General features: G+C 39.6%; 1 protein-coding gene across 4 annotated transcripts in view; it reads right to left on the bottom strand.

Moving 5' to 3' along the window:
- LOC104862098 (phospholipid-transporting ATPase IB) overlaps window positions 1-23,543 on the bottom strand; it is a 642,570-nt gene that overhangs the window by 416,043 nt on the left and 202,984 nt on the right. For all 4 annotated transcript variants that reach the window (XM_010623803.3, XM_010623807.3, XM_010623808.2 and 1 more), the window contains exons 16-23: window positions 22,281-22,356; window positions 14,992-15,097; window positions 14,239-14,321; window positions 11,253-11,302; window positions 9,458-9,527; window positions 7,410-7,494; window positions 6,309-6,448; window positions 4,446-4,584 (exon numbers count right to left, since the gene is read on the bottom strand). In XM_010623803.3, coding sequence (XP_010622105.1) covers window positions 4,446-4,584; window positions 6,309-6,448; window positions 7,410-7,494; window positions 9,458-9,527; window positions 11,253-11,302; window positions 14,239-14,321; window positions 14,992-15,097; window positions 22,281-22,356 — 749 coding nt within the window. The remainder of the gene's footprint in view (window positions 1-4,445; window positions 4,585-6,308; window positions 6,449-7,409; window positions 7,495-9,457; window positions 9,528-11,252; window positions 11,303-14,238; window positions 14,322-14,991; window positions 15,098-22,280; window positions 22,357-23,543) is intronic.

Raw genomic sequence — 23,543 nt, 5'->3', positions numbered from 1 at the left:
TTAAGTGCTCAGATTTTAAGCATCCTAACACCTGTGTAACCTAGGCTAAGTTACTTTATCTCTCTGTGCTTCAGTTTGATTTTTTAAAAAATTCCACATAGGAATTCAATCACTGTCCTGTATATAGGAAGTAGCACAGTATCAAACATATATCAGATAATATTTACTAGTAACTATTACAAAAACTAGTCACATTTAATATCTATAAAATTCTGTTCTGGCTTGTATCTAGATGCTCCCACCCAAGCCTCATGGCTTTTTGGGGAGTTGGCTGGATCTAGGGAATGAGATAGTGGGATTAAGTTGGGTGTGTGGTACTAAATTAGTCCACTAATTGGAATTAGCATAGTTTTGGGCGGTACCACCCAAAAGACTGGTAGCCTGGATGGAATAAAAGGAAAAGGCCAGCTGGCTGCTTCCTTCTGGTTGTGTCATGAGCTGTTTCTCCTCTGCCACAGACTTCTGCCTGCCACCCAGCCTTGGAGCAGCCAACGATGGACTAAAACCTCTACAAACTGTGAGCTAAAACAAACCTCTCCTCCCTTTAATTTGTGGGAGCTGGGTATTGTCTTCCTTCAGTAAGAAAAATAACTAAAACAGACTTTGGTGCCACAGAAGTGAGATAATATGGTTCAGGGGCCTTTTCAACAGTAAGCTAAGATCATCTGCATGTAAACCATACCATTTATATTATATACCTTAGAATACATAACTAGATTTTTAAAATATTTCAACTAAACTTGTAAGACTGTTTTAAAAAGTGGTTTAAAAGTATCACCTGATGGATAATAAGATTCAGGGACACAAAGGACTCAAATCTGCAACTCAGAAATGATTTGAGATGACAGCACTTCCAGCTTAATGACTTTCAGATGGAATACACACTAGGATTTTGTTTTTGCTCATCCTGTACCCATTAGAAAAAAAATTATAAACTCTCAGAACTTCATATGTATTATAAAAGTTATTAATAGATGTTTTATCTAGTTATAATAAGGAAATGACAACCGACTGATTCACAAAGGCCACACCTGAAATTTCATGTTAGACTAGCTGATGCCAAATTTTTAACCTAAAAAAAGAAAAGTACCAATTCTCCCAAACACAGTGAGTTAGCATAAATTCAAGCCCAGCACTGCACAAATCTTAGAACATGACTGTTTCAAACTAGTAAAATCTACAGGCAAAATGACCATCTATCTACCCAGAACTCATTGGATCACATGAGACACAAATATCCTGAAATTTAATTTGACTGAGTATATATAAATATGAAGGAAGAGTCCCACATTAAAAATAAATTCTCAAACTATGTTATCTGTGTTTGTATGCAAATGATAGAGAGCTAACTACCCCCGAAACAAAGTATAACAAATGTCATCAAATCTAAAGATGAACTCTTATATGTACAAGTAGCAAATGTTGCCAATTAAAAGTGTAAGCATCAAGGGTTAAACATATCCCAATTTCAGGGCTATCCAAAGGTTGAAAAAACAATAAGCATATTAAAATGGATGAAATACAGTACAATTTTTACATGGCTTTTAATTCAAATTTCAGGTAACAGTTTTTGTGAAAATTATGTGAATCTCTTTACATAATCCCTGCACCAGAAGTCAAGGGCCCTGAGATCTAGTACAGGTTGGAGCACCTTACTCCCCAAATTTAAAAATCACAAATACTCCAAAATCCGATCAGTTCTGGATTCTGGAGCACTTTGGATTTTAGATTTTTGGATTAGTAATGTTCAACTGGAAATGTTGATGCAAATATTCAAAAATAAAAATAATAAAATAAAGAATCTGAAAGACTTCTGGTCCTAAGCATTTGGGACATAAAGGGTGTTCAATCTAGTTTAGTCTTTAAGTAAAATAGAACCTTGAACAACTCCAAGTTTTTCTGTGAACTTGAACAGTTTTCACATGGAAAGACAGAAAATAGTTTTCAGGGAATACTTGCAGCCTCAGAACTGGCACTAGCCAAACACTACCAATTTGCTGTCTCTCCCTACCTCTACCTAGAGACAGAACTGCCAGGTACTTAAGTGCTGCTCTTCTCAAATACCTTTTAGATGCTCTGAGGCACACATGGAATGCACTAACATATACAGTGTTCCAGGAGGCCTATCAATATGGTTGCTTTTACCAGGGGAAAAAAAAAGGACTATACAACTAAAAGCAATTCAAACCCCCATACTCTATCCAGAGAATGATCTCATGCTGCTGATACCAGCCACTTGTGGCTCAAAAGTAACTCTAATGAAACGTCTAGACAGATCTACTTTCCTGAGCCTACTTGCTCTTTTGCAGGCTCAACAGATAACCTAAATGAGAAAATGACACTTAATCCCTCAGCACTATTCAGGGTTACAAGCTTGAGTTCTAATGGTAGATTAATAATTGAATAATCCAGGCCTAGTTCCCTTAAGGAACTCTGATTCCCTAACCGTTAGATACATACTGACTAACATCAAAGAAGAGTTCAAATGTGAATGATAACACTAGATAAAATAGAAGTTGATAAAACTTCCAGTATAAACATAAAGACTTTGACAACCTCATCAGCTTTTAAGTAGGAGGCACCATCTTTGAGTGGTCTTGAGGAGGATTCACTATGAAAGATCATTTAAGAAAAAGCTAACAGATGTGACTACTTCTGGCACCAACATCACACATGTTATGTTACTATACCTTCACTGATAAAGTACAAAATAATCAACGTTTTTAAAAGTATTTGGATGGTCAGTTATGGCATAAGGCTCAGGGCAGGCTTACCAATGCCAGCAAAATTCTCCTTTGCAACTAATACTCCCATTGTTGTTTTCTGGGTTGACTTCCAGCCCTTTGCTTTCCCTTGTGTTTATTCCAGCTGAGCTCAAATAGGCTCCAGTGTAACAAAACAAAGCAAGGAAAGGGTCATGAGTGCCCCAAGGGGCAGGGTGATGGACAGGTGCCCCATGAGCTTCCACAGCAGACAAGTCAAATGCTTACAGAAGCTAAGTCTGGAGCAAGGAGAATGCATACAGCATTAGTCCAGTAGGAACACTCAAGATCTGGGGAGCTAAAAAGGTTATCACTATGCTCATTTTTAACTGAGGGGTTATATCCACTTTTTCCATATCACTTTAAGAGGTCAGAAAGCACATCATATTAAGTAAGTTTTAGGTAAGCATTTCAGGGCAGCAGTTACGTTTTCTATGATGAACAGGGGCCATAGATTGATAGGTGTTTTAGAGCAAATTTTAATGGGAAACAACACCTGAGCAACCTATACACAAATACAGAAAGCACACAAAAAGTAAATGTGTTGTTCTTCAGTTAGGAAGATGCTACTCACAGGTCCTCAAAGGGATATGCCTGGGGGTTTTATTTTCTAGCAGCAATGATGGGTCTGCACTGAGTTATCATCACACTCTTGCCCTAAACCATGCACTTGAATGACAAACAACACAGATCAGAGACAAAGTTTACAGGTGTTGCCTCAAGAATGTTCATAAAAACCTATATCATTCTCTGTGACTTGAACTTCTGTTGTTCAGTAAACTGAATTGCACTTAATTAGCCTTACCAATAAGAAATGATTACATGGCATTTCTCTATTTAAAAAAATAAATAAAATTCACTCCAAGGGTAAGTATTATCTGCAGCTGAGGTTACTGAGTCAAAACAGCAGGTTCTGAGGAAAGGGTTGCCTCAAAACCCAAATATTTAACCCAAGGAGTCTACTCTGAACAGAACTGCAGTCTAAAAATCTTCACAGTTTCTAACATGTTTTCTTCTAAAAGCAGCAATAATAGAGACTGTTTCCATAAAGACATTGTACTGTACAACTGTATTCATTTTACCACCTCTGTACCAGGTCCAGTATCATAATGATGACCTAAGTAGAGACTATTTCAAAATATTTCTAATGATCCAAGTTACAGTTTTTAAAAAATTAGCTTCAACTCCTTTTTAAGCTTAAATTGGGCTTCTTTAACACAGCGATTCTGAGTTAAGTTGCCTTTCTTCAATTTCCACCTCTGTGAAGTTCAGCAAGGAAGGTTGTCATCCAAAATGGGGAAGAGAAAGATATGAAACTCACAGAAAAACATATCCATTGGTAAAATTACTAAAATTGGTTATAATTATAACAATGATGCATACTTAAATCTAGTATAAATAGCTTCTCAGAGTGAAACTTTGTGAAGAAATTAGAAAAGCCAACTTTTCAATTCAAATGGTATATTCCAAGTGTGTTTCATTCTTTTCAGGAAGCTATGATGGTTCCAGTATTTGTAACAGGCAGGTAGCATGTGAAAGAGCAACATCCCTGAATTTGGGTAAACTCTCTGATCCTGTAAGTGAAGATTTCCACATAATATTATCTAAAACACTTAGATATGTCTACAAGACGCTTACAAAAATGAACACCAGTGCTAAGAAATCACTTTTAAAATTGATTACCTATGTTAATTGCAGTTTCTTGTTTGTCTCCTGTCAACACCCATATCTTAATTTCTGCCTTCAATAGAGTTGCTATGGTTTCTGGAACACCAGCCTGAAGGCGGTCTTCTATGGCTGTGGCTCCAAGTAATAGTAAATTCTAGGTTGAAAAACGTCTTCAGTTAGATTAATTCACAGTCAAGAACAGCATTAATGACAACTCTGACAAAGCCAATGAAAAGGTTCTGAGACAGTTAACTTAATCGTCTACACCAAGCCCCAGTCCGTTAGGTGATTAATGATATCTAGGTGTGGGGAACTCCAAACAATTCACAAGGCTGACACCTCTCCACACACACAGGCAACTAGCACTCGTCTTTCATTCCTTGGTTCTGAGCACATCAGGATAGAAAGCATCCAGAGTGCACAAGGAAGTGATTATCCCAACTTAACAGTGCATAAGCCATTCCTCTGATAAGTAAAGCACCAAGCTGCACTTAAGAGAAGAACTGATTCTAGTGATACTCTTATCTGCAGGTATAACAGTAAGAGATCTGTGCATGGGTCTGGCCTTGTTCAGAGAAGCTGCTGTACAGATGGCCCATTCATCCCTCACTGCCTTCCCTGAGTCTATGACACAGCACTTTAGCTCTCTATGATTAGACCAAGGGGAAATCCAGCTACCTAATGAGCACCCACCACATGCTTAGTACTACATGGATATGGTACCCATTTAATTACGTTTTTCTGACTGTAAAAGTTAATTTTGGATATTTCTAGTGTTGAATTTGGCCTAAACTTGTCTCTGTATATAGATTATAAAATTTGGCCCCAAATGAACTCTCTACGGTAGAGAACTATTACCTAGATCGCTAAGCAAACTGCAATCCAACCAAAAGGCATATGTTTGAAACCAATCACAGAAGCTGAGCTTCCAGCCAATCAGGGAACAAAACATGTCCATATACGGCAAATGCCGACTGAAACCAACCCAATGGCTTCTATATGTCACTCTCTTTTGTCTTGCTATAAATACAGCCTGCACATGAGGTGTGCTCTAGGCACCATCTTCCATCAGGAATGCTGTTCTGTTTAGAACTTTGCCTTGCTCGAGCAAACTGATGAAGTTAACTCATCTTTTTCTAAACAAGAAAAGCAGGGCAAAATCTATGCTTGAATTCAGTATCATGGCTGCTAGGATTCCATTACAATGACTGAATGTGAACAACGGAATATAAAGCCCAAGCAAAAACTCAGAAAAAGCAAAGGGGAATTTTAAAATATGAAGGAATGAAAAAAAGCAAATGGGTGATGGCTTTAGGTGTACTTTAGATACTGGAAAATAGATGGTTCCATGGCTGCTGGCATCAAAGGAGAAAAGTTAAAACATAGCTTCTAAATTTCAGGGAATCCAAATAAGTTCAAAATGAACTAATGCCTTGAGTTGAACTGAAAATAATGACAACAACAACAACAAAAAATGATGTAGGCAATATGGAATAGCACCACTAGGGCATAAATAATATTAGAATAAGTTTCTCCAATATCTAACCAGCCTACTATACGACATTCTCAATAGGGTGACCTAATAGCCTCACATGACTCAATAGGGTAACCTGACCTTATGAATCTTAGGCAAACCCAGAAAGAAATTGATGCAGTTTTTGACCTAATATTTCTTAAAACATCATTAATGTTTAGCTGAAGGTGGCTGGATCTTTGAATACTAAGTGATTCTAAAGCAAAGATATGATTCAAAGGTAAGGATTCATTTAGAGAGAAGAAAGCATAACTGTACAGCAGACGTATTCCTATTCAAAGCCTTGTTCAGTAGGCAGTGAGGTTCTTCAGTAGGAACAGAAAGACTATCCTGAGTGTGGTTACCTTCTCAATAATCTCATAACACTCTTCCAACCTTTGAGCTCTGTCTTTCAATATGATGCTGGCTTCTTGATAGACTTTCAGCCACTCCTCATAATCAGCTTCAGAGAGATCAGCATAGGCCACACAGAGAGTCCGCAAGCCTGAAAAACAGGCACTGTTGAATGCGGACAGAAAGGATACTGTAATTTACATCCTAAGAGACATTACGTGGCTTCCTCTTACATCCGCATGCTCAAATAATTAAAGAAATAGTCTGCTTTTTAGGTCATTCTAATTCAGCACTCACATATCTACAGAGGGAATTTAAAGATGGCTCCACTATATTCTGAAATAAACCAACTCTTCTATAAATTTTGTAAATTTTGCACAGCAGAGGGTGCAGGTGCCACGCACAGTGCACGTATGTGAGGCAGAAATCTTCAAGTAGAGAAAGTATGTTTCAAGACAGCAATAAAAAGCTCAGCATTCAATCACATTAAAGAGCCAAGTTTTCAGGCAGCCATGCCCGTGGGTAAGCACGTATGTGTGCACACTCGTTCATGTGAATGCTCTCGTGCAGGCACAGGAACACTCCACACAGAGAGCAGCAGCAGCAGCAGCACTGAAGCATGGCTCCAGCTATCATCGCACCCACAAGCAGGAAAATCTGACACCAGGTTTGTCTGGTGGCTTCTAGAAAGCACCATTCCTGCTCTCTGTGGGTTTGGTGAATTGTTTCCTTAAAGTGGGATTAGCCAGTGTCATAAGAATAACAGGAGAGGCACAGGGAAATGACAACAAGTTTTCTAAGAAAGGGACAAGATGATACCACATGTCCAGAGTTAGCCTGCACCTCCTGCTGCATGACTGGTTATGAGTTAGCAGAATCACGTTGGGTAACTGAGTTCAGACTAGGCCACTTATTTTGTCACTGCCACAGGCACAAAATGTGGCAATTGGAGAGGACAGGGTAGGCCCTTGAGGAATATACTCCTATGAAGCAAGCCAAGTGTGTCCTAAAAGGAAACGCATATTCAGAACAAGACTGCTTACTCAAGCATCAGCCATAAACACTTGAAAGCACAGCTTCAAGGACCAAAAACATTTCCAAATTTTGCTTACCTTCTGTGGCAAAATATTCCAGATGGCATAACGTTTCCTCCATGTACTTTGAATCTTTTGAAAGCCTTTCAAAAATTACATTATCCTATAAAATAGGGAAACACTGATTGTGACTGGCAAACCCTTCAGGAAATCTCCCAGTCAGCATGCTAAACGTGGCTTGGTTTAATAGTGTTTATCTAATGGACATGAAAATACCTGAGTGAGTAAGATTAGCGTCTTTGGTTGGCTGAGGCACGAGCTTTGAAAAAAAGTGGGTTTGGATATGCCCAACAAAACCAAAAGCTGTTATGTACCTTAAAAGCCAAGTAAAAACACCCTAGGACCAAGCAGAATAATCAAGGACACGACAGTGCTTAGGTTCACCAACAATTTGCAAACCCTCATCCTAAAGTGTGTACAGTCTAAGTATCCCTTGTCTGAGTTGCTTGGAACCAGCAGTAGTATAGATTTTGGATTTTTTTCATATTTTAGAATAGGATTTGCACATACATAATGAAACATCTACAGGTTGGGACCCACATCTAAACACAAAATTCATTCATGCTCCACATACACACAGCCTGCAGATGATTCTACACAGTACATTTACTGTGCCTGCATTTTGACTTATATGAGGTCAGGTGTAGAACTTTCCACTATGTTAATGCTCAAAAGATTGAGATTTTGGAACATTTTGAATTTCTGGATTAGAGGTGGTCTCAACCTGTAATACAGAAATGTTAGAGGTTTTCCATGAAGAAAGAGTAAGAGAAAAATATGCAACCTAAGTTACTCTAGTACACCCATGCTTGCAGACACTGGAGTTCTCCTAACAGGGAAGGCACAACACAGAAGGCACAACTGAACCCATTCCTGCCGAGAAACACACAGGTTCATACAGCCCATCACCTGTGATGATTTGCATGACTGATAGGCAGGGGTGTGGGTCTGGACGGAGATAATCCATCAAATATGCTGTACACTGCAGAGTATCCAGACACTGATTTTAAGAACAAGTATGGCTTAGGAGGCAGGTTTGGAGATATGGTAATTAAATTCTATAAAAATAAAATGCCCTGGCAGCACTTTCATATTTGTACTGTTCTGTATTTGTTGCCTTCCTCTCTCTGCCACCTCACTTGCTGGAATATTGAGAACACAATGGAAAATAACTATTCATTTTTAAAAATGTAACACAGAACACATCTTAATGATTTTAACAGAAGTTGCTATCATAAAATCAGAATTCTTTTACGGGTCCAGATACAATGCCTTTAGAAGTCCCATGCATTACTCATTTTTGAAAATCCTTAGTCCTACTGTACTAAAATAAAACCACCTTTTTCCCCACAACTGGTAAAGTTTAGTGAGATTTTTCAACCAATATTGACCCTGTGATAATATCATATGCTTGACACAGTCTCATAAAATAAGCTTAAAAGTTCTTTTCTTCAACCCATATGACCACCATTTAACAGGATATAATTTTACAAGCAAAATTCATAAATAATAACATCTTTCCTTAGAGACAGCACCTTTGGGTTTGATTACCAGGTGGGAGACAGGACCAAATGCCTAACTAGGGGAAACTGATCAAAGGAAGATTAAAAATGTGGTTACACATGCATACTGCCCTTAGGCCTACTGCAATGAGTAAAAAATAAATCACAGCTTTTGGGAAGAATAGCTGTCAGAGAGGCACCATCTACCAGGCCACTTACAGACTCGTGTCTTGGGCCAGCGCAAATTACTTTATGGAGTCACAAGATATTGGGGATAAAACTGGTATCAGAATTCATCCTCCATGGAGTTTGCCTTCACACAACAAGCTGCTCTTTCTGAAACCAACATTCGACTGGATGCTCACTGTGCACTAACTGCCTCTGCCATGCTGCCTCAAACCACAGTATGTCCAGTGGCCTTGTCACCATGACATCAGGCCTGGAAGCACTTTTTCAACTTTGAGCAAAGGATTAGGGGGTGAGGGGATCAGCAGTTAGGAAAAGCAGCAGATTTAAGAAGTAACCAACAACCCTGTGCTTAGGAGATGCTATGTAGATACTTACAGCCCCTTTACAGTACAGTCGAAGTTGTCCTGAAGGAGTTCGGACAATTACAGACATCCTTTTTCTGTCACTGTAAGAAACAAAAAGTTGTCACTGGTCTGTTTTATGGGGAGAAATTATAAATGAATAGAAGGTCCCAATTCAGCCTGGGGTCCTTTTCTGTCCTCTCCTTTCACTTTCTCACACATCTCTCATCATGATCCATTTTCCACTCTCTGGGCTTCTACAGTTCCTATTGCCCAAATTCCTCCTCTTCTTGCTCTTACCCACTTTGGCAGGCTGGCCTCACCTCGAACTGACCCTCTCGTACACCACACCAGGCTTACTGTGCAAAAGACTCACCATTCTCCTCTCCTGTCCACTCTAGTTACCCCTTCCCTGGCATTTCAAACTTCTGAAATATACCCCAACCCCAGTGGACCCAGACACCCATCTTTATGGTCTCTTCATCTGATGATTCCTATTGGACTATAAGCTCCAAAGAATAGGGACATCAGGTCTTCAGCTCTGCATAATTTTAGACATCGTGACCTGCAGACTCTCTTATCTGGGTTTGAATCCTTCCTCAGCTACCTTAGCATAATTCTCTAACTTGTGTTTCAGTTTCTCAATGAATAAAGCAAATACCACCAACTACCCCAAAAGAGTACCACAGGATTAAGTTGTACCAGGAAAACGACAAGTCGATTAAAACAGAACCACCACAACCACAAATGATATCTCTGTTTCCTCTTCCTATTCCATGGTCTTTTAAAAATACATCCTCATATCTCTATTCATATTCATCTGTTTTTATCTAATTCCCTTTATAGTGATCATTAACTGATGCTTCCAGTTAATGCAGCCACAAAGCAACCTCCAATAATAAACTTTTGGGAGCAGCATAAAGTCTAGAGAGATGTGTAGTATGTCTCTGACCACACACTTCCTACATGAACTATTTCTGTTATTACTCATCCTGTCTCTCCCACTGAATGTCTGAGGGCTTCTGACCCACCACATTCAAGCTTAAAGTCCTCAAAGTAAAAACTAGAACTGGAAAGACTTTCCCATAATGAGATAAAAGTTGACCTTCATTGAACATCTTATAAAACAGAACAAACTGTTAATCACTTAATAAAGGTTCTTGAAAAACCCTCTAAATGTCAATAATAGGAAAACAAGCTTTTGAGATAGCAATAAAACCTCACTCTAGCATTAACCATCAATTTTAAAGTGGGAAAAAGAAACTAGCATTAAGATGTGGTTCCTCATAACAAACCATGAATGCTCCAGGAGAACAAAAGAATCCAACAGATATTTCTAGGTCTTAAAAAAAAAAAAAAGCTGAATTGAGGAGAATGCTTTGGAATGTGTACAAGAGAACTGCCCTACATGGACAAGGCCTCTAATGGAACAAACTGATCTGAGTTGTCATTATTTGTCAACTTCGCAGGCCCCAGGGAAGTTCTCAGGTGTGGCAGGAGGCACAATCTCAAAGGTGGATAAAAACACTCACACACTCTATCCTTGTAGATGCATGCACCTGCCCCTGATTATGCAAGATCACCAGGCCCGGGAGGGGTAAGGGGAAGGGAAGACACGGAAGTGTATGCAACCCTTTGGGAAAAAAATAAAGGGAAATGATCAACTTCACTTTATTTCACTGAAGTCACAAATTCCAAGGAGAAAAGGGTTAATGGAGGTATATTTACCACATTTAATGCTTATGTACTAATCCAAACAATTATGCAAATATGCACATGAAGTTGTTAAATAGATGTTAAAATTTCAAATGTTTGAAAGAAAAACATACCTGGAAAATTCCAAGACATTGAGGATTCCAAATGTCTGTTCCTGTCCCATCTGCAGTAAGAAAAACAGGCTTTTACCTGAGGTGCAAAATAGTATCTCAAAGTATCTGCCCTCAATTATAAACACTCTTCCCCTCCTCTAGACCCTTGTATTGTAACCACCTCTTTACCCGGAGCAGTTTTCTCACAATCTGGTGGGATCACAGTGCCCTCTTCTGGTACAGTAGAAGCTTCTTTTTCATCAGTTATCTCTATGGCTCTTAAGGTTCGACTGGGACAGCCAAAAAGATGACGCTAAAAGACCCAGCACCCTCAGAAATCCTGGGGCCAGTGATGCTTATGAATTCAGGGTTTTATACATTTTTATAAAAGCCTATGCATATATCTTATTAGCATATGTCCCCAGTAGGGTGAGAGCACTCAATTTTCTCGAAAACGTAAGACTATAAAACTGAATGAGTCATAATGACCATAAATAGGCTCTTGTCAGTTCTTATTAGTTTTTAATGCCAAAAGACTGTTCCCCAGACTTAGAGGGAAAACTTGGAATTCAAAGATTTGGTGCTTTAGAGTTGCACATAAGGATTATGAATATGCACCTGGTCTTAGGGCAATTAACAATGAAATGCCCTTTCTTTGAATTCTCTCAAGTTAGAACATCAATATTCACAATTTTTCCATCTGAAAAACATTGTAGATTGTGTGCATGCCATTTTCAAATTTTTAAATGTAATAACATCGCAATCAGTTTGAATCCAGTTACTGCTACTAAGTAGGTGACTTTCTTATGAATGGTGACAGTGTTAGTCTCTCAGGCTTAACAAAAGTAATCAATGAAATAACAAATTACCAAGTCTGTGACTGAACCTATAAACATCTTCCCACCACAGTGCTGCACCCCACCTCACTGATCCTAAAGCACCCCCAGCTTCCATTTAATAGAGCTTTGTCAGTCTTTAATTCACCTCTGAGTATCCCAATTCCCTTCTTCCCCAGCTGACCCCCACTCTGTCTGGCCCTGTTCAGAAAAGCCCTCCCTGTTCACTGCCAGCACCAACCTCCTCTCTGCCTCTCTATCACACCAATCTCACGCCCCCACACACACAGCGCATGTGTGTCCGTGATCACGGCGGTAGGTAAGGAAGGACCCTCCGTGGAAGTAGCTGATGGTCAACTGGAGAATTTGTGGATCAATTACAGCCCAGAATTCATGGTTGAATAGGATTTTTAATTAATACTTTTGAGGCCCGACTAATCAGGCCATCTTTTTTTTACTCCCAGAAACAGGACAGAAGATTTCAATAGCATAGCAGAGGGGAGCCTGTCCAGCATCTAATACTGTGACGACATGTCATAGGTTCTCTGCTCCCTTGCTTTCCTGGCACCACGAGCCAAGCACAAGCAGCTCCTCTGCTCACACTCAGCCTGCCCAGCCTCTCACTCTTCCCACCTGAAAATCCTACCATCAGGGTTGAAAGTCTGCTCGACCCAAAGGAGAAAAAGACTCATTTTTTCTTTCAATTACTATGAGAGAAATTCTATATTCAATCAGCACTTCATTCCACTAATAATGAATGCATATTTCCTTTAGCTAAATTCCCTCTGTTGATTGAAATAAAGTAAAAATAAAACCAGTTTGGTCTCCGTACTCCAAAAGAAACTGAAGACACCAGGAGATAGGCACTTTGCAAAAGCTATGATATATTATAGGTTTGGGTATTTTCTAAGTAAAAGGAAAAAACTACTGTCACCTCAGGACAATATCAATTTATTATACCACTTGGAAGTAAACTTCAAGTTCATTAAATAGGACTAGCGACTTAAGAATGAGCTAAAAACTGTAATGATCTATCAGTTTTTCCAAATTGAGAGGAGAGCAACGGAAGATAGTGACTAACAGCCGGCCCTCCTGGGCCACAGAGAGTCACAGCCCTTTTAGTTGATCCTCAGTAACAACAGCAGTGCTGTGCCAGCCCTAACCACTACTGTCACCTGCTGCCCGTCTATTTGATTAATTCTTTTTATTTATTTAATTATTTATTTTTGCACCTGGGATCGAACGTAGGGCCTTGCACTTGCGAGGCAGGCGCAGCACCACTGAGCTAAATCCCCGGCCCTATTTGATTTTATTCTTGATACAGACTGTGAGTCCCTAATGTGAAGATCCAAACTCCAAAACGTTTTTAGCACTGACATGCCAAAACAAGTGAAAAATCCCGCACCAACCTCCTGGGAGCAGTCACAGTCACAACAGGGGCACACTACAATTACTATAAAAATGACTCTCAGACTGTGTGGCGAAGGTATTTAGGAAACATAAATGCATTCATGTCTAGACCTGGGTATCTAGACCAAGGTATCTCTTTATAGGAATGCAAATATTTCAAAGCATGAAAAAGAAAATGAAATCTGAAACATTTCCGGTCTCAAACATTTTGAATAATGGATACTCAATTATCCTATCACTAAATTTCTGCCACTAGTCCACAGGGAGGAAAGCTAAAAAGAAAGAAAGAAAGAAAAATACAGAAACTCCTTGATGTCAGGAGGGAAACACAACAATATAAATAAAAAAGATCTTAAGCTCTAACTTTCGTCTCTCACAACCAGAGTTGAAGTCCTGCGGACCGAGGGCACACTGAGTAGGAGCCATTGGGCACAGCAGCCACAGAGAAACACGGAACCTGCCTCAGAGATGCGGGACATGAAGCCATTTTCCCAACTTTTAGAGAAAAGACCTGCAAAGTTCCTTGCCATATATTACATCAGTGTATTGAAGACTTATAGAGAAGCATCTTTAAAGGAGAATTTATAACAATGCAAAATAAGCTCATACAATGACATAAGACCCAACGACTGGGTGTCTTGAGTCTATTTTTTTTTTCACTGAAAGAAAAAGAAAAATGTAGCCATGGCATTCACATAATTTCAAAGATACAGTCTTGAAAACAGTGGGGGGTCTGGAATGCGCACAGATCTGGCTCTTACCGCTTCTATGATGACAGAGTACGGTGTTCTGGCTGTGAAGACGAAGCCCAGCTTCTTAGCTCCTTTCACCAAAGCAGCTTCATCTGTCAAGCAGAAGTTTGGTGAAATACTAACTTAGCCTGCATTGTGACAGACTTCTGTGAAGGGCCATTTTTCAAACTAAGACTCCCGTGGCTAAGGAAGCCTGGAGTTCCTGTACATTAGTAAGGACCCAGGGGCCAAGAGTCCTTGCTCTTCCTACTACCTGGGCCTGAAGTGAGCCCTTCCATAGGACGTGATGGTATGGGCTGAGAGCTAACTCCCCAGGAGAATAATGATCTGCCTCCCACTGCTTTCAGTTGGCATCACGTTCTCCTAATCAACCTGATATTGTACTCACTCTGACTAAGCACCTCTTCCAAGCAAGGCCATGTTTTAGTTGTAGCGCTGTGAGATTCAGATATCCAGAAGTGGGAAAAGAGCAACTGCTCCAATACACATTTCCCCCAGCAGTGGAAATCCACAACATGTGGCCCATGCAGCCCTGTTCTCCCTGGAAAGCTCTGTGGAGCCCAATAACTATTGCTGGGAAATGCGAGATCCTTTCTGCCATCAAAGGGTCATCAAGAGAGTCAGGAGAGCCCAGCACAGGCTCTGGCACATTTCACACCTGCAGTCCAACCTGGAAGTGGTATGAAGCCAGCAGGCCCTACCTCTCCCACAAATCACCTCCAGGGTAGGGGCTGGAACGGCACAGCCACCGAGAGCCCTCACCTGGGGAGGAAGCCTGGTAGATGATCTCCTCTCCATCCTTCTCGGGAACGACAGTGTGGCACACAGCCAGCAGGGTGAGGAACTCCTGTATGCAGGGGGCTGTAGGCTACAAGCAACAGACCACGTTAGCCCCTCAGTTACAATACTGATGTCCAGGATGTAATCAAATACATGGTGAATGCTTAAATAATGACTACAGTAAAAGATATAAGGCTGTTAATCGTCCTCAAAATATTCCCCCTCACTTCATACACACATGCCACCCTTCTTGCCACTTTCTAAAGCAGTTCTAGACATCTTCTTCTGTGAGTATCTTTATGAGGTGTGATTAAAAATGCTGCTGCCTAGCGCCATCCAATGGAAAAGCAGCCTCCCCAAAACATTACAGTATGTCTTTATTCACCTTATTCCAGAGACGGCACTGTGTGACTTCTGGCTCTTCTCTAAAGGAAAAATGACCCTGAAGGTAAACATTTGGAATGGATTCAGGATATCAAGGCACTCGTAACAGTACAGCCAAAGACATTAAGGAAAAAGGACTTCCAGAACTGCTTCAGAAAGTGGCCAAGGTGAAGAAATAAGTATTCAAGTGAAGGGGAGTATCTTGACGGGATCAATGGGAATATGTCTATTATTGTCATAATTCTTAAAAATTTTAACATTCACTATATTTTTTAAATCACACCTTATACACTCGGGCTGGATGCAAGTCATTCCCTGCTATAAATCCAGTGATAGTTCCCTGGCTGTCCTAGCAGAGTCCAGATCCTAAACTGGACCCGACATCCCCCATGACCCAACACAGGCTCTGCATGAGCCCATCTCCCGTCACTCTGGTCAGATGTCCTTTCCCACTGTCCCTTCACGGCAGCCCTCTCCCAGCTGGCAGTTGGTTCTCCCACACTCTCATCCCCTGGGACTCAGTACAGCAGTCACTGCACCAGTTCCACGTCTCAGAACCTGGCTGCTGAGTGCCACCCATGCCCCAGAGGAGAACCAAGAGCAGCACTGAGCGCCCTGCAACTGCCACAGCCCTAGCCCCTCATATCCCACATCCCCGTGTTCCTGCTTGTGCCTACATGGGATCACTGAAACACACACACCCCTGATCTTTCCACCCGGCTGACATGCATCTGTTCTACAATGTGTCTGAACTTTAATTTTACGATTTTGAGAGAATCTGACTGCTGCCATTCTGAGCTGAACAGAATCACATCAACCCCCCCGCCACACTTGTGCTTGTGTACCTGCTACAAATGTACAATGATGGGTTGATAAGGCCCAGAAACCAGAGCTGTGATCCATAACTCCCCTCATTACTCAGCCCTGTGCTTGACAAGTAACCGCAACTCCCTGTGCATCCTCAAGACTTGTCTCTAACAAGTAACCATAGCTCCTTTTCACTGAAAACTACACACACACACACACACACACACACACACACACACCTTGTTCCCACAATCCTATAAAAACCCTATAGCCTGTATGAGAGTAGCCTGTATAGTCTCTAGTGCCAAAGTGGTCCCTCTCTAGTTTGTTCTGAAATAAACCTGCCCTTTGAGCTCAAGCCTCTGTTTCTTGTCCTCTTTCCTAACAATCTCAATACCTGTAAGGCAGGGCATCCTCCATTCACTACCACAAAAAACACTGAAAACTATAACTGCTCTAGATATTCATTGAGTTGATTGCTCCTATCTTCCTCATAAAGAAATAATCCTACAATTTTCATTGAAATTATACTATATTTATAATTAGTAGGAAAATAAAGATCTAACACTACCTTTCCTATCTAAGAATATCATTCACTAAAGGCTTCTAAATCATATAATAAGACCTAGTATTATCTTATTAGTTTTTATTTGCTTAAAAAATACCTGAACTCTAACATTTTGGCCATTCTTTTAAGATGTATTAACTAATGTTTTTCTATAATTTGTTATAAAATTTTGCTTTATTTTTATAGGAGTGTTTTAAAAATATTTCATTAATATCTACTTGTATTACATTGAAATAAAAATTTTAAAAAGAAAAAAATACTTGAGTAACTGCTGTAAGTGAAGCACTGTGTTCAGTAATACAATAAATAGTGAGCTATGGATTTGGCTGTGACTTTGCCATGGGTACCTGTACTAAGCACCAACAGACCAAACCAATATCAAATTTAATCGTACTGACTGAATTTTAGCTGGCTGCAGGAAGCCCTGAGGCCAATTGGCTAATATTAGGCTATACCCAACTAGCTAGTTAATCTATAAAATCAGTTGATTGATTAAGATATAGCCAATTAGTTTGTTTTTCTATACCTCGCTTCTGTTTTTCTATAAACGCTGTCAGATTACATTGTTAGTTGGAGTTTATAGAACCTACCTGGTCTGAGACAGGTCTGATTTTCAATAAGCCATCCTCCTTCCCATGCTGCGGGTTGGTCTTGGGGCCTCATACATGCTAGGCAAGGGCTCTACTTCTAGCCCTCTTTTTTTGGTTGTTGTTTTTTGTTTTTGTTTTTGTTTTTTGGTATGCCTTGTTTTGCTTTTCTCTGCTCAGAGTCCACTAAATTTAATTGGTCTAAGGAATTTTCCTTTTTACAACTGCATGACATGTTTAAACTATTGCTTTTTCTTTTTTTAATAAACTACATTTTTTTCTCAGTGCTAAGAATGGAACCCAGGGTTTTATAAAAGCTGGTCAAGCACTCTACTGTAAGACTTGAATAAGCTAAAATGACTCCAGGCTAGTAGACCAGAGACTGTGCTTCTTCATATGCTAATTGCTAACTGGACTAACAGCCAGTCCAGGGGCGAATGGTATACAAAAGGTGACCATAGAACATTTCGTGCATGAGATAAGCAATGTGTTTGCAGTCTTGTTCTGTAAATTTACTGACTTTTTGTTTAGAAAAACCTTATAAAAAGCACCTCAGCCCCTGAGCAGTTGCCTCTCTGAGCTACCTGGCTCTGGGAGTGCCGTCTGGCCAGACTAATAAAGGTCTATTTACCATCTAGCCTGGGGTGTTCCCTCCTGGGTTTCTCCATCAAGCTCCCGGAGCCTCGCTGGGTTTTAGGGCTCAGCATCATAGAGGCCTTTTTGGCTGTTCACGCTCCTTGGAGTGGAAGTGAGACTTTAGGTCTTACACTACCACTGAGCTATGCCCCCAACCTTCTGTTGCTTTTTATACTATGAGGGAATCTGATTTCCATTTCATCTCACAGTGGTTTATTCTTGCCAAATAAGTTTTTTTTAAATGATTTTTTAAAGGCTGATTTAATCTGCAATTGTAACAGCTCTTACCAACTTTGTGAATTTCAGTTGGCTATCCAAGGTTCTTAAGGCAATATTATCATCCACAAATCAACTCTTCCATATATTTTTTTTCAGCTCTCCTCTATCTGCATGGACTAGCACTTCAACAATGATTTTCAAAGACAAAAGTGGTAACAAAGTTCCTTGTGTGAGGCTATTTTAATGCCAATGTCGTTAATGTGACCTTTTTAAAGAAGCAATCAGCTATAAGCTTGAGATAATTTGTATTTTCACATTTGTAAGCACATAAGGTGCTTCCTTATTTTTCAGGGAAGTTTTTTTTAAGTGATAAACACGCTGACTGCTGTAGAAAAGATTTTAACACAGCCCCTCCCCCTCGTCACTATGACTTAAGAGGAATTTCATGAAAGCAAATCACCACTGTTCACATGGCTACTTCTTATCAGCCTACATGAATAGAAAGAACACATTAAATTCGAGTCAGTGAGATTAGGGGATTCACAAATTCCTCAGCGCCTACCGTTGAAAAATATTTTTCCCCAAAGCTCTTTATTTTGAGAATTGGGCTTCAATTCAAGATTGTCTTCCCCTGCATCTAAAAACTACCCATGTTCCATGGTGAAACAACACAAGGAGTCTTTTTGACTTTATATCTAAAAGAATAAACTTAAAGGTGACATGTTTTGTGACAGTTACAAAGAAGAGCAGCACACATATATTCAAATCAACTTTCAAACTTGAATCACGGCCCAGACCAAATTCATAAAAACAAAAACAAGACTCCAATGACAGCGTGCATCTACCTTTGGTTCTCTAACTTGGCATTCTATAACAAATTAAGAAAAGAGACAAAATTAATCTGAAGATGTTTGTAATATATGTTAGCTGGTTTTGAAAATAAATTTTTCCGTTTTTGAAAATAAACTTTTTTCTGGAACAAACTTTTTTTATAACTTTGAAGAACTAGTTGTTTATTGGGGAACAATACACGTATCTTTATATACACACATGTGCATACGTGCATATCTTGGAAAGCAGGGGGTGTAGTAAAATTTTACGTGCAATATTTATCATTTTAACCATTTGTAAATGTACAATTCAGTGCACTGAATAAATTCACAATATATATCACCATGGTCTGTACCCAAAACTTTTTAATCATCCCCAACAGAAACTCTGTACCCTTCAAATCCTAATTCTCTGTCCCCTCTTCCCCCTAATAGACTTTCCCATGATTTCTGACTCTGATTTTATTTATTCTTTGTACTCATACAAGTGAAGTCACACAATATCTGTCTTTCATTTTACAGTCTTTAATGTGCACAAAATTCTATATACCCAGAAATAAGTATTTTCCACTTGATGAACTTGATACAGCAGAAAATGATACATGCCTCAAATTGTTGTGCACTCCAAACTGTAGCTACAAAGGATCCAAATAATATATAGATAGAAATGATATTTTTTTAAAAACTGAAGCTCAAAGTCCTAGGCATAATGATTCAAAAGAAAGCTATCTCTGCTTCCTGGCAATTTGGAAATGTATCCACAAATGCAAAGTCACCAGTGTACACTGTAATCGAGGGATCATGAGAACTGTCCTTTGAAATTTTCCATAGGTTGAATCTCTAAGGGCCAAATCTTATTCTGGCTATTAAGCTTAAAAGAGTCCTGAGGGACCCAGAAAGTCAGAAATGATGACCCAGGAAAATGAAAATTCTGTAGTAGATAAATTCCTCTCTTTGGAGAGGAACCCCACTATGTTTTGGCAAATGCACAACTGCTCTAGGAAGGCCTGCCTTTAAATTGTTGAAAAACACCCATTGAAGGGAGGGCAGGGACAAGGGTAAAAAATGAGAACCAAGACCTCTCACATAAAGGTGCAAGATCCCAATGATGAATATAACTACTGTATACCTAAAATGTACCAACAAACTCAGAGAAAAAAGAAAAAAAGAAAAACACCCATTGGGTACATTACTCCATGCACTGTATGAAAAGATTTCAAGAATTAGGATCCCAGCAGCATGAAGATCTCTTCTCCAGATGAGGATTTGCCCCTGGCCCCGAGTATCCATGGCTTCCCACATTTTGTGAATACAGAGACCATTTGGTGGCGTTAGATGGCCACACTACTCACATCTCAGCAATTATAACACCCAGGGTGCCTACTGAGGGGGCACCACTGTACTAAGACAAAATGAAATCACTTCTCCCCTTGCTACATGGTTCCTATCCTGCAAAAGAGGACGACAGCTCTTAACAATGTCCTATGTTTCTTTCTCCATTTAACAGAAATCCTTTGAGTGTTTTTTATTCCTCTGCCTCTCATACTCAGAGCCAAGGGTTTAATGTAAATGAGGCTTCCCAAATTTAGCTCAGTACATAGATAAATGAGCCTCTCCTGGAAAGGGGATTCAGCAATTTGCTTTCTTCCTAACCTGGCGCTGGGTCTTGGCAGGATCTGTGCTTTGTAACCTCCTTACTTCCTCCACTACTTTCTGACCCGCTGACTGATAGTTGGGAAACAAACCTTGTGAAACTAGACCAAGAGCAGTTTCCTAAGTATTTCCATGACACCCTGCACCATCTCTTTTCCCATTCACCTTCCCACCACCTTTGTTATCAGTCTCAGATGAGTATTAAATGAACACACCTGATTCCTCTTTCAGAAAGCAAGTCTTCACAAAACACTTGATTTTCTGACATCTTTGATTAAAACCACTCTCCTCCCAAGAGTCTTTGGCAACATTACCCTGCTACTTGAAGAACATCTGGTGGCTGTTCCTACCTTGGTGTCTGAGACTGTGGTAGAGCATGGACTTCTGCAACGTGCTCACTGGATCATGGGACCACTTACTTCCCAGGCTCAGCCCAGTGCTGGTCAGAACTGCTGACCTGGGACATGGGAGCCCTCACACACTCACTGTTGAGAATTGCTGCTGGGAGTGTTTTAGCATTAAAAAACATGAGAACTGATTGCGACAAAGAATTTCCTCATTGACAATTTAGAAAAGGTTTCAGGGGCTGTAACCCGGGGTGCCACACATGCTAAGCAAGCACTGTACCACTGAGATGCAACCACAGTCCAAAGTTTTGAATGTATGTATGTCTTAACAAAATTTTGGAAAGACAAGCTTTTAATTTGCTTATGTTTATCTAACTTTAAATTCAGAAATTATTTTCAGGAAAGACCAGTTTATACTAATTAACTATTTGTAAAATCCTTTTACATAGAATACTTTTTTCTAAGTTGGTATTTTTTAGAGTAACCGTTAAATAAAAAATGAATTGATACAATTGCATAGTTAATCCTGGTTTACTAGAACAGTTGAGGTAGTACAGTGTCATAATTAGGAACTGAACATAAGCTGGGCACAGTGCCATGTGACTGCAATTCTAGCTACTTGGAAGGCTGAGACAAGAGGACCAATGGAGCTCAGAAGTTCAGGGACAGCCCATCTCTGTAAAAAAAAATAAACTGGACAGACTTAGGCTGTAAGCTTACCAATTCATTCTTTTTATGCAACTTCCTGTTACCTCTCAGAGGTGTCTCAACTGCTAAGGGAAACACAGGTTGAGTGTCTGGCATAGAGTAGAATGCAGCAAATGCTACCTGTTATTATATCTTGCTTTTTTGTTTCCTAAAAGTATCTTTGTCAAAAGTTATCCAGTGATCTTTCAAAGCACATGGTCTCTTAGATTCACAGCTGCAAAGAAAAGGTACTGCAACAATCTTATAAAGCAACAGAAATCCAAACTATTACAGAATTCTGGGGTGAGATCTGACCTCGGTGTGCCACTTTATAACTTCACTGCCTACTTAAACTCAGCTTTACACTAATTTATGTAGGCTCACAACAAAGTTTTTTATAAATCACCTGCCTAAAGTATTAACACAGTAAAAATTGAAATGGTTCCTTTTCCCAGGCTCCAAAATTGCCACTTCAACACAATGCACATATGTTATATAAATAATCAGGAACCATAAGCTATTTATTGTCTTAGAAGTAAAGTGATGGACTCACATGGTGATCTTCAATATTTTTCAGCAGCCGGGGATCATTAAAGTCACAAGAATCACTAGGGGGAGGAGGCATCCGACTGCAAGAGAAAATAACAACAAAATATATGTATATATGTATTCGATTCAATATAATATATAAGTCAAACCTAGTAAAAATCCTGTTATAATAACACAAACCTAGTAAGAATCTGACTTCAAAAAGAGACACATCGGGGCCGGAGATTTAGCTCTGCAGTTCGGTGGCCTGTCTTGCAAGCGCAAGTACCCTGAGTTCAATCCCCAGTACCAAAAAAAAAAAAAAAAAAAAAAAAAAAAAAAAAGAGAGAGAGACATCTAATAAGTCCATAGATTTGCAGTCCACTTTTAAAGATTTGGAATACCGTATGTTATTTCTACTCTTAAGATAGTAAATCCTTTCTTTTACCATAAATAAAATACTTTATAAGTTCTCATAAACAACAGTATAATTACAAGAGAAAGAAACAGAAGCCAAGGACTGATACTATGACTTTGTTATTTCAGCCAGTCCCTGAATAACTTCTACCAGAAAAAAATAAAGTCCAAGAAGTTCCTCTCAAAGCAAACAAGAGGAATGACTGAATTGTATATGGGCAATCATTTAAGGCCAGAAAGGAAACTTGATATAACGGCAATGTGTTACCATACTGAAGAAATATAAAGAGTAACTTTATTCATTTATCTTTATTCTCTCCTTAAATCCTTTGTCAAGACAGAGGCAATAAAAGAGAAGAAGGCAGCATAACTGATGTCAGTTTTAATTCTGAATAAATACTGCACAGTATTAACAAGTAATACAGGACAGAAAAAAAAATCAACCAACAACTTTTAAAGGCAAGCACATAAAAATATGAGCTGATGCCCCCAAGGAATCCTATGAAGATTGAGGAAATGACATCATGAAGTACCTGAGAGGCACATGAAGTATCTTTGAGGTACACTGTGACAGTTAATTGTGGTTGTCAACTTCACTGGATGAAGAAATGCCTGGAGAGATGACTGGATTATGAGGGTGAGGGTACTTACTTCATCAAGTGAATTCATCCACTGTTAAGATCATAGTTGGATGGTATTACTGGGAGGTGACAGAAAATTTTGAAGTGGGGCCTTGTTGAAGGGAGAGGGCCATAGTTTGTGACCTTAAAGACTGTGTCTTGTTCCTGGACCTTTCCTCTCTGGGCTCTCCCTCCCTCTCTCCCTCTCTCTCTCTCTCTCTCTCTCTCTCTCTCTCTCTCTCTCTCTCTCT

This window comes from Fukomys damarensis, unplaced genomic scaffold, assembly GCF_012274545.1.
Source record: "Fukomys damarensis isolate Sample0158 unplaced genomic scaffold, DMR_v1.0_HiC HiC_scaffold_38, whole genome shotgun sequence".
Taxonomy (NCBI): Eukaryota; Metazoa; Chordata; class Mammalia; order Rodentia; family Bathyergidae; genus Fukomys; species Fukomys damarensis.
Note: the sequence above shows the minus strand (reverse complement) of the source record. Positions and strands in the feature narration are given on the sequence as shown.